The sequence below is a fragment of the Haemaphysalis longicornis genome, unplaced genomic scaffold (assembly GCF_048455015.1).
Source record: "Haemaphysalis longicornis isolate Haplotype H1 unplaced genomic scaffold, Haemaphysalis longicornis Haplotype H1 scaffold_1, whole genome shotgun sequence".
NCBI lineage: Eukaryota > Metazoa > Arthropoda > Arachnida > Ixodida > Ixodidae > Haemaphysalis > Haemaphysalis longicornis.
The window spans coordinates 322,788,505-322,804,173 of record NW_027526203.1 but is presented as its reverse complement, the minus strand read 5'-3'; the positions used below and the strand labels follow the sequence as shown (position 1 = coordinate 322,804,173).

The window sequence follows — 15,669 nt, the reverse complement described above, 5'->3', positions numbered from 1 at the left end:
CACGCACCGGATTGGAGCTACAGAAGCCGTGCTCGACGGCCCTGTGCGTCACTTTGGAAAGTCGTGAAAAGAAGACAAAGGTCATTAACGAAATTATAGGTGTCAGTAAAGTTTTTCGGGCCCTTAGTTTTCAACTCGAACCGCATCGGTAGGGTTGTAGACCCGAGGTCTATAGTTTCAGCCTGTAATTTTCTGAGCGCCGCCAGAGGCGGAAGTCGAGGGGACCAAGGGCTCCTTGCTGGTTCCCAGCGGGAAAAAGACAGGTACGGTGTAACTTGAAGATGCAAAACTTAAAATAAATTCGGCCTTAGATCGACCCAACGACCCACTGAAAGAAGAATGCTAATGTTAACGCTTATGCACAAGAGAACTGCTTTATGGATGAGGAAACAAACTAGGGTCGAAGACATTCTAGTTCAGTCGAGCGTAAGAAATGGGATAGGCCAAGTCATGTAAGGCCAATGACACGCAACCGGTGGACAGTTAGTTTAACGAGGCGGCTACAACGGGGCAGCAAACGAAATAGGAGAAGGCCAAAACCCGATGTAGAGGGAAGATACAGAAATACGGGGGCATAGAATGGACTGAGATAGGAGTAGTTGGAAATCTCTGGGAGAGGCTTTCGTCCTTCCTCGTGGACAGGAATGTGTTGTGGATGATAATGATGTTGTCGTTGATGATTGTTATGCGTGTGCCGTAGCGTAAGTTTTTTTTTCCTCGACGCAGCCTTTTGTAGGACGCCATGAGCTACGGCTACCCGCAGGCCCCACCTCAGTCTTACCAGCCTCCTCTGGCGCCGGGTTACCCCCCACCGCAACATGCGCCACCTTCCGGCTTCCCCGGCTATCCGGGCCCGCCACAGGGCATGGAGCCTTATATTGCGGCGTCGGCACCAATTGGTGACACCTACCAGCCTCCACCACCACCAGGCCCTCAGCACATGTACCCGCCACCACAGCAGGCCGGAAGTTACTACGCGCCACCGCCGCCACCTCAAACCACTGTGTACGTACAGCAACCACCACCCGGCAGTCATTGCGAAGTACAGAGTCTGGTGGTGTTTAAATTTAGAAGATACCATTTCACGCTTACTGATCATCCACTCGTTTTTTAGGGCAGCAAAAAGTGTATTCTTGATAAATTACCTGAAAACTCCGAGCAACCGCCCCTGCCCGTGCAAGCGCCCCCTGTATACCATCGTTGTGTGATTTGAAATTGGCACCAAATACCGAGCAAGCGCTCCCTGCCTTTTTTCAACCTCTTCGGCGCGTCACGCATTTTCACAGAACCTCTTACCTAGCTTTGTTCAGTAAAAGTTTTTCGCGCTCAGTGGTAAGCTTTTGTCAGGAAGGGCGAAAAAACACCGAAGGGCAACCTCCGCAAGCCATCGCGGCGAGGTGTTTTGTGTTTTGTGTCCGTGGCATGGGCGGCCATTTTGGAAGAAACCGTTTCTCAGTCTTTTAATGGGCGCAGCATTTCGAACACCCTTGATGGGTTGGAAGACGGTGAACTGCACGACCGGCCTTCTAGTGTTGGTGCTGTACAACCAGAAGATTGCGGACCCCTTCAGGTAGAATGCACGGAAATGATTTGTGCATCGGACTCGGAGTTGTCGTCTGGTGGATTTGACGAGGATGAGTAAAAACAATCTCTTTTGTCACCGAGTGTCCCGCCGCCATTTGAGTTTCGGTCCGCGACCGTGACATTTTTCGCGGGAGTGTGGGGAAGGGGGGGGGGGGGGGGGCGCTAGCTCGGTATATAACGCGGCCATATTGAATTTCGGTCAACGAGCGAGCAAGGGCGCTCCTCCCAAAATTTCTTCGATTATCTTTCACCATAGGAGGGGCAAAACCACAGAATTCCTGACCTGAAACTTAAACCACTTTTATCGACCTGATTATAGACTCCCAATGAAGCTAAGGTCCAGTTAGGCAAGCCCACACAAGCATGGACGGAACACAGTCAGCCTCATCTGAACCTGAAAAACAAAAATTAATTTTTCCTAATACCAAATTAATTAGAAGGCTTTATTGGAAAACTCACTTCATGTCATGCTTGTAAGAACCGACGCGCTACCTACTTAGCACCAGGTGCTAACATTCACTAGGAAGAATTAAGAGTTACGCGTTAACTAAATTACCAAAAAAAAGGCTTGTTCGCGCGTCATGCTGAACTTTCAATGCTGAGCTGTCAAAGAGCTGTTTCCGCACAAAAACCAAGGTGGAAACTGATCGGTCTTAAGAAAAAATGAGTGCGCGAGATCCGAGATGCCTTTGCAGTGGAAAGTTAAAAAAAAATATCGTGGGAAATATAGCAAACCTGCACTAGAAATTTAAAGGTGATTTGTTTGAAGGACATGTTTTATGTCATGTAGAATAAAAAGTGCTGCAGAATAGAAAAGCGCCCAAGCGAAAAAATAACGTAGGCATATATATTCAACCTCCCTGAGCCTCAAGCGCTTTGGCTTAGGCTGGGATCCCCACATCCGTTGTAATTTACTGGACAAGTCAAACAGCCTCTGACTAACTCAGGCCCGGGCAGTATTGCAATACTAGTATACGCGATAGCCCCTCAGTGGTTCTTTTGAGTACTTGTATTAACAGCGGAGATGTTGCAGGGATGGGCTTGGCGGCAGTCTCTGCTGGTACGTGTCACGCTCTCTCCGGAGCAGTGTTCTCCGCCTCGAAAAACAGTTCCCAGTATAGAAAAAAATCACAGCAGGTAATAAAAAGTACTAGGGCCTTCACATTTGATATAAGACGGCCTATACTGCCCATAAAAATGTCTTCTTAGCAACACACTTGTGTTTAGAGGTGAAGCCGATGCTAAAAAAATTGGCTCCAATTCACGCTGCGAAGGTGGTTGGAGAGCAAAGCTTTAAAACCCACAACAATTGCCCATGCGACGTCACTTGAATTTACATACGTGGCTCTAGAAAGAGTGAAACCAGAGATTCTGCCAGCCGTTACCTGGAATTCGCGGGGGCGGCGTCCCGAACGCAGCAGCAGTGTCGTCCACAGCCGGGCCAGAGCGGCGGATGCCGCCGCTGTAGCCCGGCTGTGAGTCGGGCGAAAGAAAACGGGGAGAAGCGCCTTTCGAAGGGTGAGACAGCGGAACCTTGATGTGCTAGCTCAGGGCTACACCACCACGCGACACAAGCGCAGACACCGAAACAATTCGGCATGTGAGCTTAGTGATTGCCATTTATGCCGATTAAAACTAGTTAGTTTAGTAAGCTTGAGAATTACGAGAAAGCTGAGGGAACTTTTATAATCGCTCTTTATCAGAACCAGTTGCTCCTTTCGCCTTTTGTAATACCTCTTAAAACACAACCGAATTGGTATTCACCAATTTAGAAAATGGAGACCCATTCGTGGCAAGCAGTGCGCAAAAGGTAGCGTTTCTCTAGCGGCCAGATGTCTGTATGGGGTTTATACATTTTGTTCCCCCCCCCCTCCCCTGCAAACCACTCCTTAACGTATACATGTTTGCCGTACGATTACTTAATTCCGTCGGGTGCGGGTTACCCTGGAGGTGCTGTCGAACAAGTTAATAAAGCCGTGCAAAGGCACCGCGCAATGGACGCGAACCTGCACCAAAACAGGCCCAAAACAACTGCCGCTGAAGCAGACGACAAAGTACCCCCAACGCCGCCGCAGGCGAGCAGGCACTCCCGCGCGGGGAACGTTGGGTAGATTCGCGGCGCCATCTCTAGTGTGCTCCGTGAGTAAAAGCCTGAATCAAGAATCCAGTGACCCAAGAAAAGCAAGAATCCAGTGACCCAGAAGATATGGCGCGTTTACGGGTTATACGAGAATAACTGACGCGCTGGCCGTCGCATTTGTCGTTCCCACACAAAACATTGCATGGCTACGCGCAAGGAACAGCGTTGGTCAGGTGTCGCCAAGCCACTCCCATACGGTGTTTTACTTTGATTAAGGCGGCAGCGAACGCCGCAACCCGGACGCAGCATCCTACATTTCTGGAAACAATTTTTTGGGCCTTTTGTCATACTTCGTGACAAAATTTTACGGGCGCTTATGGGCGCGCGGATTTTGTTTGTCTGATCGTCTCACTGGCGGTTGAAGCAGATCGTGGTGGCATTCCTGGAATAAAAACTGTGTATCTAGTCCAAAAGAAAGAGCTAAGTATTCCAAAGAACGTTTAAAGTTAACTTTTCTTCATCAATATTGGCACAAAGTCAGCGAATAAGCATGGTTCTAGAACTCGGAGAAGTTTATCGCAGCGAACTCGCGTTCTCAATATGAAACGTCGGTGGATCAAATGCCGAGAAAGCAGCCAAACCGAATGACGCACACACTCTGTGAAGCTGTTTGAATAGCTGATTTTACTAGGGTGCAGGCTCGTTTATTTCTTTTAACGATCCGCTTGTATCACTGATTCAATTTCGTGTCATGCACCGGGTTTCAAATACATAATGCTGCAGAAAAGCAAATTTTCAGAAGGTGAAGCTTCTGAAATTGATATTATTTTAACGCCGCTATCTTGTACCTGTACTCCGGAATACTCTTTTTTTTTGTGTCTGCAAAAGTACCTTTCAAATATCCCGACACGTCAAAACAAATATATCTTATTATCTGTATTTTTAACGTCCAGCACATGTATCGCTATATTTGTATTCCGGAACACTTTTAAAATATCCCTGCCCAGCCCTGCTACCTAAACATCACCGCATATGCTGAGGTGAGGTTCATTTGAGGTTGAGGTCGTCCACTTCTGTACGGCACAACGCTTGGTGTCTAGGCACGAATACATGTGATGCTGTTTTTTATTAAAAAAAACAAAACGTGCGTAGTGGAAAGCTGTATGATGCGGCCACACTTCTTTTTTTAATGGCAGTGGGAAGGCTTCCTTGAATAACCAAAATTACAGTCATGGATTTAGCATCGAAGTTGTCTGAGCCAATTTGACGAAACCTAAATACCCGAAATCAAAAACAAATAGTTGAACATGATAACCGAGTATGAAAAGACAAGCATAGAGTGAGGAGCACGAAAAAAAGAATGAAATGGCAATGTGTTATTGCACAGACATGTTGGACATGACCGTGGTACACCACGTGTGCGGAGTAAAATTACTTTTGACACACGAAGGGAGGTTTTGCTACACACTTATGCTAAGAAACTTGTGATTTAACATACAGGGACCACGAAGAAAAGATAACTTTATTTCAAATACTGCCAATTTTATTCGACGCGAGAAAAATGTTTTCATAACTGAGATATTACGGCTTGAAGGGGCGGAATTAAACTTCCATAATATGACGTGTCAAGGGCTTTCTAAGGTACTTGAAGGAGCCAGCCAAACACAGGCAGTCAACATACTGTCCGACCCGTCGTGAAAACAAAAATCTGGAAGCTTGGTATCACTGATCAAACCTAAAAACCTAGCGGGGCGTTCCAACCTCTAGTAACCCTATGCCGATTAATGGCACAGCCACGGGCTTCGTTGTCACTTCGATCGGTAATTGAAACTGACTAGAATTGGGCGACTTAAGCGCACGCGAACCCTCAGTGCATTCTGAGAAAACGTCGGGCGGGCTTTATTCGTAATTCTCCGACTTCAAAAACTGCCGTGCTGTTACGAGACACTCCCAGAGATGGCGCAACAGCCTCGCAGCTTTCCTCCGTGCGTCCGCCTCCGGCGATGGCATCGAGGCTCCCCAGCCACTCGTAATGTCCCTGCATAGACTGCTCCTCTTCGCATCGTTTTCTCTTGTCTTCACTGGTGCGCCCAGCCAGCCATGCTAGACCATTTTGTACTGCATCCAGAGCGTTGCAGTGATGTCTTTAAACACGACAGTTCTGTGCCAAAATTCGCTCAGCTGTGCTCACGTAGTGCGTCGTAAGAACAGTTCAATAGGTTGGTACCTTGCTTTCCGGAGGGAACCATCTGTGCACTGGTGCCTGTCCAGTCCTGTGGCTCAGATTCACTGCAATGCACTCAACTCAACCACTTGTCCTGTTTACTTGACGCATTTTGGAAAACACAACACGGATTACATGGTGTTTATTTTCCACATAAAAGCTTTATAAAAATTTTTCCCTACATACTCCCAGGGTGCATTTCTAACACTCACAGAATACACACACGCGACCTTGTTTCCACGCCAGTTAAAAAGGTGTTTTTGGTTGCGCTACATAGGGAAGGGGGGGGGGGTATTACTTTTTACAAGAAACCTGGAATTTCGTTTGCAGGCTACTGTAGAGCTCGAAAATTAAAGTAACACCACAAACCCGAAATATTTTGATGAAATTATTCTCGATGGTTTCAAGTGCCTCCTCCCCCCGTACGAGTGAGCCGGACCTATCGTGCTTTACGAGGAAATTAGACGTGCGAGGAAGCCTGCGAGGAAATTAAGCTGCTGCTAGAATTCTACTTTGTTTTGTCTACTTGAATGTCAGCATGAAGACTGAACTCCATCAAAAACACCTGCAAAAGCACGGGCCCACGAAAGGCGGCATCGCGCTGTAGCCGAGGCCGCCTTGCAAACGGAGCAAAAGCGTATAGTCAAACCCGGCTATAACGAACCCGGATAGAGCGAATTATGCTATATATCGAACAAAAATATTTCAGTTACGGAAATGCATGGGAAACATATTTCTTATAACGAAGTTCACATCCGATATATCGAACTCCGCGCGCCTAGAATGGCCGCCGAAATGCATGGTCTCGGAGCGGCGATTGAGATGTTGATTGGCCGTGACCACGGACCAAGAGCCGCGACTGGGACATTGCGTCTTGCACGGAGCGACGTGACGGCCGACACTTTCCGTAACTCTTTCCGACGCGTGGGACTTACGACGGAACCCGCCCTGTCAGCGAGTCCGGACCAAGACAGCAGCATCGGTGAACTGTGGGAAGAGTTCGCCAACGTTGCCGATGCTGTCGCGAGTGAAAGCCGTCCGATGCTTATAGTGAAGCGCTTTCGGCAGTCGATGTGCTTCGCCAATGCTTCTTCGATTTTGGAGAACGCAGACTCGTACTGCTGCAAATAATGTTTCGTGTAGAGAATGCTATGCTAGTTGTAGCCGCCAAAACGAATGTGAAAACAAAAATCAACGCTTTTTTTGCAAAATAGGCAGTTAAGGCGGAAAGAAACTTTATTATTTGAAATAAATGGATTATTTTGGGTATGGTTAATGACTACTTTACTTTGTTCGTTTCTGCATGAGGGGAGGGTGGAGTTGAGGAGGGGGGGAGGGATACCGCGCAATGCGAACTCGTAACAATAAGCTCGTTATAGGCGGGTTCGGCTATATCGAACTATTGGATATATCGAACAAATCACGGTGCATATTGCAGTTTGCTATAAACGGGTTTCACTGTATACCTTCACCGTGCGCGCCGGTGGTTCCACGCTTCCTCATGGCGCCGCTTCTGAAGCCTCTCTTTAGGTCGTACAGGGAAAAAATGCCGCGAGAACAGGGAAAGGCGTTTACAGGCAACACCAGGATTGTCGGTGTGGGGCGCTGCAGGTGGGAGCGCTCGAAACGCGACGTCTGCTATCGTTCATAACCAAGCTGCGCTCTCCCCGCTCGAGCCCTACCACTGGCACGTACTTTTAGGGAAACCACTTCCAATTTTTCGCGTCATCCTATGTGCTCTAACCTTGAACATTCGCATCTCGGGTGCGCGAAGCGCGGCGATGCAAGTTGGCACGCGAGATGGCTACGAGGTCAGCGGCGCAGCTGTCACGGCAGAATAACGTATACTACGTTAATTGTGCTGTCTTGAAGTGGCAAAAAAAAAACGAAAATCATTACATAAGCAATTAAATGAACAATAGAGAAAAATTACGTAAGAAATGCCGGCAGAAACGAAAGAATATGCGCTCACGCGAAATATAGGTTCACTTCGTGGAAATAGCCACCGACTCCTTCGTCATCAGCCCAGTAGGATAGGTTAACCTCATGTTTCCACAAGTTGTGGGAAAACTAGGTGCTGAATTGCGGCACTTTCATACGTTTCCCTTGTTATGCAGCTAATTCGATTGAAGTTTGCATTTTCAATACTTGAAATGAAAGACAGCATTTACTATTTTCGTTTATAGCGGAGGAGAGCTTGATCACGTGACGTGCAGCTTTCAGCCTGCGCGGCGGCGAAGCCCTCGCAAATGAACCGCGCACACTGGACGAACAGCTATATAAAAAAAAAGAGCTACAACCAAATTACTATGGCTCCTCACATGCCTACCAAATACACGCCGATATTTACGGCCTCTCCGTCTGAATTGAGCCGGTCAAAAACTTTTTCGTTGAAGGTTTGTTTGCTCGGTTTGCACCCCAAATCGCCTTGAAAGTGCCTACCTACTTTCCTGAGAATTCATTGTACTGTTGAGTACTTTCTTACAAATGAACAGGACACGAGTATGTTTGAATAGTTCTCCGGTTTTCCTTCGCGAGTCTGGATTGCGTAGAAAGATGATCCCGTGTTTCCGTACGACGTTTGCAGGATTGTGAAGGAGAAGGATGATGGCTGCGCCAAGGACTGCTGCCTCTGTGCCCTGTGCATGGGTCTCTGCTGCCTCTGCTGTCAGGACTGAGCCGATGTGCACACGCTCCTGGTGTTGCTGCCGGTCTTGGAAAGCGGCCCCCAGCCAGAGTTTCGTTGATTTACGAAGCAACAACTGTCGCGGAAGTGGAAACGCCTTGTGTTCTACACTAGGTTTGGACACCACAGTAAGTAATTGCGCCAACAATGAGTTTGGAACTCGTTACAGATTGGACTGTGTTAGGTATGACACATTGTATCCATGGAAAGGCAAAGGGTGTTTTAATAAAGTACCACTCCTTTGATACCGCTAAATGTGCCTCAGCTACGCTGAGTCTGAGTATAAGGTTTAATGGGTTGAATTAGGCCACCAGCAACCTTTAGGGCGGGGTGGGCTTGTGTAGTGCTTCAGCTTTTGTCTCGAGCTGGAGCTACACAAATTAGTAATTCTAATTACTAATTTTTAGTAATTAGAAATTCAATTATTTCTTCTGCATTTCTTACTGCCGCAGGTAATCGGTGCACGGTGACCATAGAAAAGGATAATGAATCTGGTCAGATGTCGAGATCAGTAACTCTAGAGCACACGTATTATTCATTTTCAGTAATTAGTGGGCATGTTTTTCTCCTCCATGCAAGCGCAGTACTTTTTGTTTGCGAAGCCCAATATCAGCCTAGAAACTGCGGAAGGTTTGCTTCGGCCCAATGGCTCTGAATAACGTATCGTGGGCTCCAAAGGGAGCAAATATGATCAATTCTGGGTTATGCCACACGAAAACTAGAACAAAATATGTCCTGGTAGGACACCTCGCCATTCGATCGACATTTTGTTTAGTGAAACCGTATGCCCAGTAAATGGCCTAGCTTTCTCTTCCGGTGGCAATTATCTTTTGTTTAGATGAATTCGGGGGAAGCTGAAATTTTTTTTATTGTGTTGTTTGGGAACTGGGACAGAGCTTGCACGCCACGCACCACCCTTGACAACAGGTTTAATAAATTGAGTTGACCGATTACTATCGGTATTATGTGCGAAAACGAGTTTCTCTATGGGTGAAAGAAAGCCTTCGCCAACATTGCCAGGACGAGAAGGCTTGTTGCGTTCGTCCTCAAACTTTAGATTCAATTTCAGTAATTGGCACAAGTACCCACTTGCTCAAGCTGCCAAATTACTGCATGAAATTTTTCAGCCAATACCAGAAAACTATTTTCTGATTTTCGTACTAAATCTGTAGCAACATTCCCCTCACCCCACAAATCTCTAAGCAGGGAATATGCAGTACACCTACGACGCCTCCAAACTGCGTCGGTGCTCACACCGTCACTCCTCCATCACATGTACCCCGACGATTATCCCAGCGCACAGTGCGACATCTGCAAACAAGGTACGGCCAATCGCTGGCACATCCTATGGGGCTGTGCAGCCATACAAGACGGCGTCAGCTTCACAGAATACCCCGCAGATCTACAGATCGCCATCGCCTCAACCAACAAGTCGGATCAAGAGTGGGCCATCCAGCAGGTTCTCAAGGCACTCGAAAGGCACGGACTCCGCAAAGGGGCCCCTGTCGAGTAGGGCTGCCCAAGAGGATGCAACGCACGGCCACGTTGAGGTCAGCCCGTCAACCGGGCTTTACCTACTGCAGGATTTATTCAATAAAGTCCTTTCCATCCGTCCATCCTAGCAACTTTTTTTTCCCGAGTGGCGTTGCATGTGTACACTCGTGATCGTCTAGATTTCTTAAATAAGCAAAAATATAAGGCGTTTTCTGACCCTGACCATTCGGGAAGGAGATATCGGAGGGGAATTATGTTTAGAAAAATTCTCAGGCAGTGAGTGGGCATAGATGAAACGATGTCAGATTTATTTTCTCTGATCGTCACAGATCGCTAAGCACAGCGTATACTGAGCCCATTGGAGCCAATCATTTGGCAAGCAAGAAAATCTCGGGAGACGAGTACACATAGCACACAGACAGGTCATTGACGCTACATGTGTTCAACAGATGACGCTGTTCGGGCACTCCACTTGGTCAGGTTGGAGGTCGGTGCCTCCCAGGGGCGCGGCGATCGCTTTTGAAGGTAATATTTCCCATAACAGTGATGCTAGCTACACCTGTGGCAACAGCCCATTAATGCTGGTGATTCAAATCAGATGAATGAGAGAGAGGATTAGGCATGATTTAGCTTTTACATGAATGATGATGTGCGCTTATAGAATTAAAACCACATTATTTTAGTACTCGGCCAGCTACATGGACCCGAAAAAAAAATGACGCTATCGGTTCCGAAGGTAAATAGACGAAATAAAACTCTCCATCTTTTGCTTAAATGTCGGGATCTTGGTGAAATGATAGATGGGTGCTCGCGTCACAGAACAGCCATTCCCAGTCCGAGCTATGCGCCATAAAAGAATAATCCCCCTTCTCAATCCACTAACTCCATGTGGCCATGCGTCATCTTAACAAATGCTCTAGTTTACATATTTTGGGATTAGAAATGCGACATCATGATGACACACGATTCCACAAGCTGATGTAAATTCTTTATAATGAAAGACGAACGTGGTGTTCTTTTTGATTTTGTCTTGCCGTGCTATTATGGATACATGTACGCGCTGAGTACTCACTGCGACTATGCCGTTAATACATCCGCGGGTAAATACGAGGTTTCACCGTGTTGTTGTTACTGAATTTCATCGCACTCTGCTTGAATAAATTGTTTGCCAATGAGAAGAACTGTACTTTTTTTGCGGCGGAATAACAAACCCTTACCGAGTAAACAAGCTCGAAGCCTGATCCGTGCTTACAATTGTAGCAGAACTTCGAACGCCAACTTCAAATGTCCGGAACACGTATCCACTCAGCACTTCTTGGCACGCGAGTGATTATCACAGCCTGGGAGCTGTTTGGCGAAAGCGAAGTAATGAAGGTTCACACCGCTGGTGCCTCCTCGAAGTGGATCAACGTGTTTTCCTACAAGGCTAATCGGTTTTGCGGCCAACGCGCACATGGCATTGACGGTAAGTCAAAGCTACTCCTGGCAACGAGTGAGAAACTGCTCGAAAAGAAATAGGTGAGCTGACACGTGCCCAACGATCAATCGACCGCAATCCGGTCAGAAAATTTCGCAAAGAACCCGGGCTATGGTTTAGTAAAGATCACGCGGCATTAGGAGCCGTGTATTAGCAGGGCTGAATTGTTCAGCAGAAAATCCATGAACTTCTTCGCCCCCCCATGCGCGTCCTTAACCACACAAACTTGGGCCTCCGTGGTGGCTTGCGACCCAATACGCCCGTTGTGATGAGGGCAGGCGCGAAACCACGATTAATTAGAAACTGACAATTACACCTTCGTCGAGCATCGTCACGACGCGGTGACTGACAAACAGAACATAAGCAACAGCATAACGTTCTAAAAATTTTCAATGTATTTTGGCCTCAGCCGATGCGCCACAACCTGAGTTGTACAAGGAGTGCAAAAAAAAAAAAAAGTTGTGGTGGATGGGCCTCCGGACGTAAGTGTTCGTGTATATCGTACGAACAGTTTTTACAGGGCAGCTGCCGCTTTAGTGTTACGACGTCGTCAGTACCGAATATCCCGTCCCGCGTAAAATACGCTTTGCAGCAAAATCAATTTTAAGCAAGCTTGCCAGTAAGGCCGGGTTCAGACTGTTGACGCAACTGTCGTAATAACTTTAAAGAATGACGTCATTTCACGTCTCAGCCAACCGAACTGCGTGACGCGTCGTTTTTTTACGTCCGTAGATCACGATATGGCTCTTGCGTCGGTAGTCTGAACATAGCCTAATGCATGTCGAAGCAGATAGGTGATCCAGAAGCAGCCATTATTGTCTCCCCTTTTGGTCCGAATAACAGCTATGAAGGTCTCGTCAGTTCCTTGAGGACTAACAGTGTGGGTTTTGTGTTCCTTGGGGCTTAGTAAGGACTGACAAGCAATTTCTCGAAAATAAAGAGTTCAGGACGAGAAATAGCTAGGATATAAATATAGTTTCTCTATTGCAACCCGCCGCGGCGGTTCAGTGGCGTTGTGCTTCTGAGCCCAAGGACGCGGGTTCGATCCCGGCCGCGGTGGCTGCTTTTCTGATTGAGGCCAAAAACTCCTGTGTGTGGACATTTCGGCTCACGTTAAAGATCCCCAGGTGGTCGCAGTTAATCCAGAGCCTTGCTCTACGGCGCGCATCATGGCCCAGGTGTAGCTTCGGCGCGTTAGTTCCCACAATCAATCACTTTCTCTGTTGCGCAGCCCCTTGGGTTACGTGTAGGTGACACATTAACAAATCTAACGCTATTAGAGCTACACAAGTTGCGTAGCCCTTCAGATATTACTGTATCGATGCACAAGCACAGAAGGTACACATCTGCACGTTCTTGTGTTGCTGTCAACAACGGAAGCCGCACATACACGGTTGAGGGCAAGCGGCAATGCCTGCAGCGCCGCAAGTTTAATCTCACTCGCAAGCGGCTCAACAGTGCGCTTCTTGAATTCACAGCGCAACAAGCAGGGACGACATGCATGTTCAACTGTGGCTGTTCAACTGTTTATTGCTGTGACGTCTGCCGCATAAATTCTTTATGGTTTATTCAACATGCACCTGCAACGCCCGAAGGCATTATAGCAGGGTGTACAAGGTTGAAAACAAAAACACATTTTCATTAACAGAGAACGCTTATAAATTTGAGATCCGATTACACTTATGTATTGATTTAACAAACAATGAATTGGCAAAGATTCCGCAGGTATCAAGGCAACAAGGAAACGGAAACATAACACGCGAAAACAAAACAAGACTGTCACAATAACTGTGCCACCGCAGGATTACAAACTGTCCAGATAGGTGATTTCTTTGGTCGACGGCACAACATAAGGAAAACTTGCACATGTTTTTTAGCAGCGGAGCTGTTGTAGGTTGTGCCTTTTCGTCCGTCTGTTGTACGTCGTGCGTCACGCAGGGATAGGAGCAGGTTCCCAGACCCGCCAGCAGCCTCTATCGGTAAGTCTGAGTTCCGGACCCACCGATAGAGCGCGCAGTGGTATCGTAGAGGCGGGTTCATTTCCCTCCCCTTAGGGGAGTCCCGCCACTGATGTTTAGCCGCCGACTTCCTAGCACGAACCGTAGAATTTGCTCGACGACGGCGCTGCCGTCCTCGGGTGAGCGCCTGTTTATGCTCGAGCCGATACAAGAGGACCACAGCTCCGCTGTTTCAGTACACAGGGTGATCAAAATTAAGTCGACAGGTTTTTTAAAAAATTAGACGCTTAGATTTACGCAAAGGCCACCTGTTCAGTGAGATTATGTGCCCAGGGGGACACATAATTAGGTGGTAATTATTGATGTCGGTGGCTTAATTAACTAAAATTGAATAATTAACTTTTTATTGGCGGCAGTACACAGGCTTGTTTGTCATGAAAAGTTAGACGCAATCGTGTTTCTAAGCAGTTCCATTTGGCAGAATTCTTCTAGCGCATCCGTACTCCGATATATCGAACTGCGAAGTTGAATTGCCGTTCGCATGATTACGCATGCATGACAGCGAAGATCAACGCAAAGCTCCTCCCTTTTGTGACGTGCCTGCTGTGTATGCTGTTTAGTTAGACAACGGGGTGGAGGCATAGGCAAAAGTGATAACTGGCAACCTTTCAGTCTTGGCTGGGGTTATCGCAATCTGCAGTACTCGGAACCGCTATCGAAGCACAGAACAAAAGGGAGGAGCCTTGCGACAGCCTTCGCTGTCTAGCATGCGTAATTATGCGAACGGCAATTAAACTTGGCAGTTCGATGTCTCGGAGTACAAATGCGCTAGAAGAATTCTGCCAAATGAAACTGCACAGAAACACGATTGCGTCCAACTTCTGAACACAAACATGTCTGCTTACTGCAGCCACTAAAAAGTTAATTATTCAGTTTTGGTAAATTAAACCACAGACATCAATAATTAGCACCTAATTCTGTGTCCCCCTGGGCGCATAACCTCACTGTACAGGTGGTCTGCACGTAAATCTAAGCGCCTAATTTTGAAAATACCTGTCGACTTAATTTTGATCACCCTGTAGATTGTTGTGCATTTGCAATGGTGGAATCTTCTTAAAACTGGGAGCCCTCAAGAGGGTCTTGAGGTGCCTATAAAAATGTATGCACATAGATGCGGACAAAATCCGCACCTTTCCCGAAAACACCATACTCGCTCCATCATACATGGCCGTTACACAGCCCAACGCAGACATCGATCGCCCCTTCAGCTTGGACGGACTTCACGCTGCCCGACATCAAGGCCCCAGTGTGGCCGATCCCCGATGGTACAACTTGGACGCATCTACGCTATCTGAATGACTCTTCCCAACTTAATTTACTCGGCCTCATATCCGGCACTTGGTCGACGGTACGGGGGTGGACATGCTTACGCTGGATAGCGCGATTCGATTTGTACGCACCCTTCTAACCTGCAAACATTTCGGCCCAAAGCTATTGCACCCATTTATATCAGTTGGTTAAGTGAATCATCAACAATAGAAGTCAACATATCTATGATCATGTCAATCACTGACTTCATACTCACAAACCAGCTTTCACCCCTACCTGATCCCCACAGGTACGGCCTCTGACTTCTTCGCCGAGTCATCAACTGAATGGCGTGCACCCTCCGGACTAAAGTTCCGGCAATTGAAATTTGTAAAGCCTTGGACCACGTCAACCAATACGCTGTCCTGGAATAATTAGCGTGGGCCTTTCATAGCCAGAGAGATAGGGAGAAAACGTGTTTATTGCGAAAAGCAATGGGGAGGAGTCCTCCATCCAAGACACCTTCAGCTTTTCCAGCCTCAACAGCCTTTCACACCACCAGGCGCTGATCACTGAAGTCGGAGCTGGTCAGAGCTCTCTCCCGAAGCTCGTAAGGAGAAAGCAGGGGATTGCGCTAATGTAGCGGGGCGTGGGCGCAGCCCCCTACCACATGAAAAAGCGTCCCACGGGCTTCGCAGAAGCGACAAAGCGGGGAATATACGGTGGGGTGGGCAACGAAACCTTTCATAGACAACGCGCGCAGAATTGAGTTCGAAATTTTGTTAACAATAGGGTCATTCGACTCTCTACCGAACGGGTTCTATCTCACTACGGCGGACAGTCGCATTACGGCTAAGA

General features: G+C 47.4%; 1 protein-coding gene across 2 annotated transcripts in view; it reads left to right on the top strand.

Annotated features, from left to right (window-relative positions):
* LOC144151480 (uncharacterized) overlaps positions 1–8,829 on the top strand; it is a 38,309-nt gene extending 29,480 nt beyond the window's left edge. For both annotated transcript variants that reach the window (XM_077682541.1, XM_077682550.1), the window contains exons 2-3: positions 727–1,005; positions 8,476–8,829. In XM_077682541.1, the coding sequence (XP_077538667.1) occupies positions 743–1,005; positions 8,476–8,566 (354 nt within the window). In that variant the 5' untranslated portion in view covers positions 727–742 and the 3' untranslated portion in view covers positions 8,567–8,829. The remainder of the gene's footprint in view (positions 1–726; positions 1,006–8,475) is intronic.
* The last annotated feature ends 6,840 nt before the right edge of the window (positions 8,830–15,669 follow it).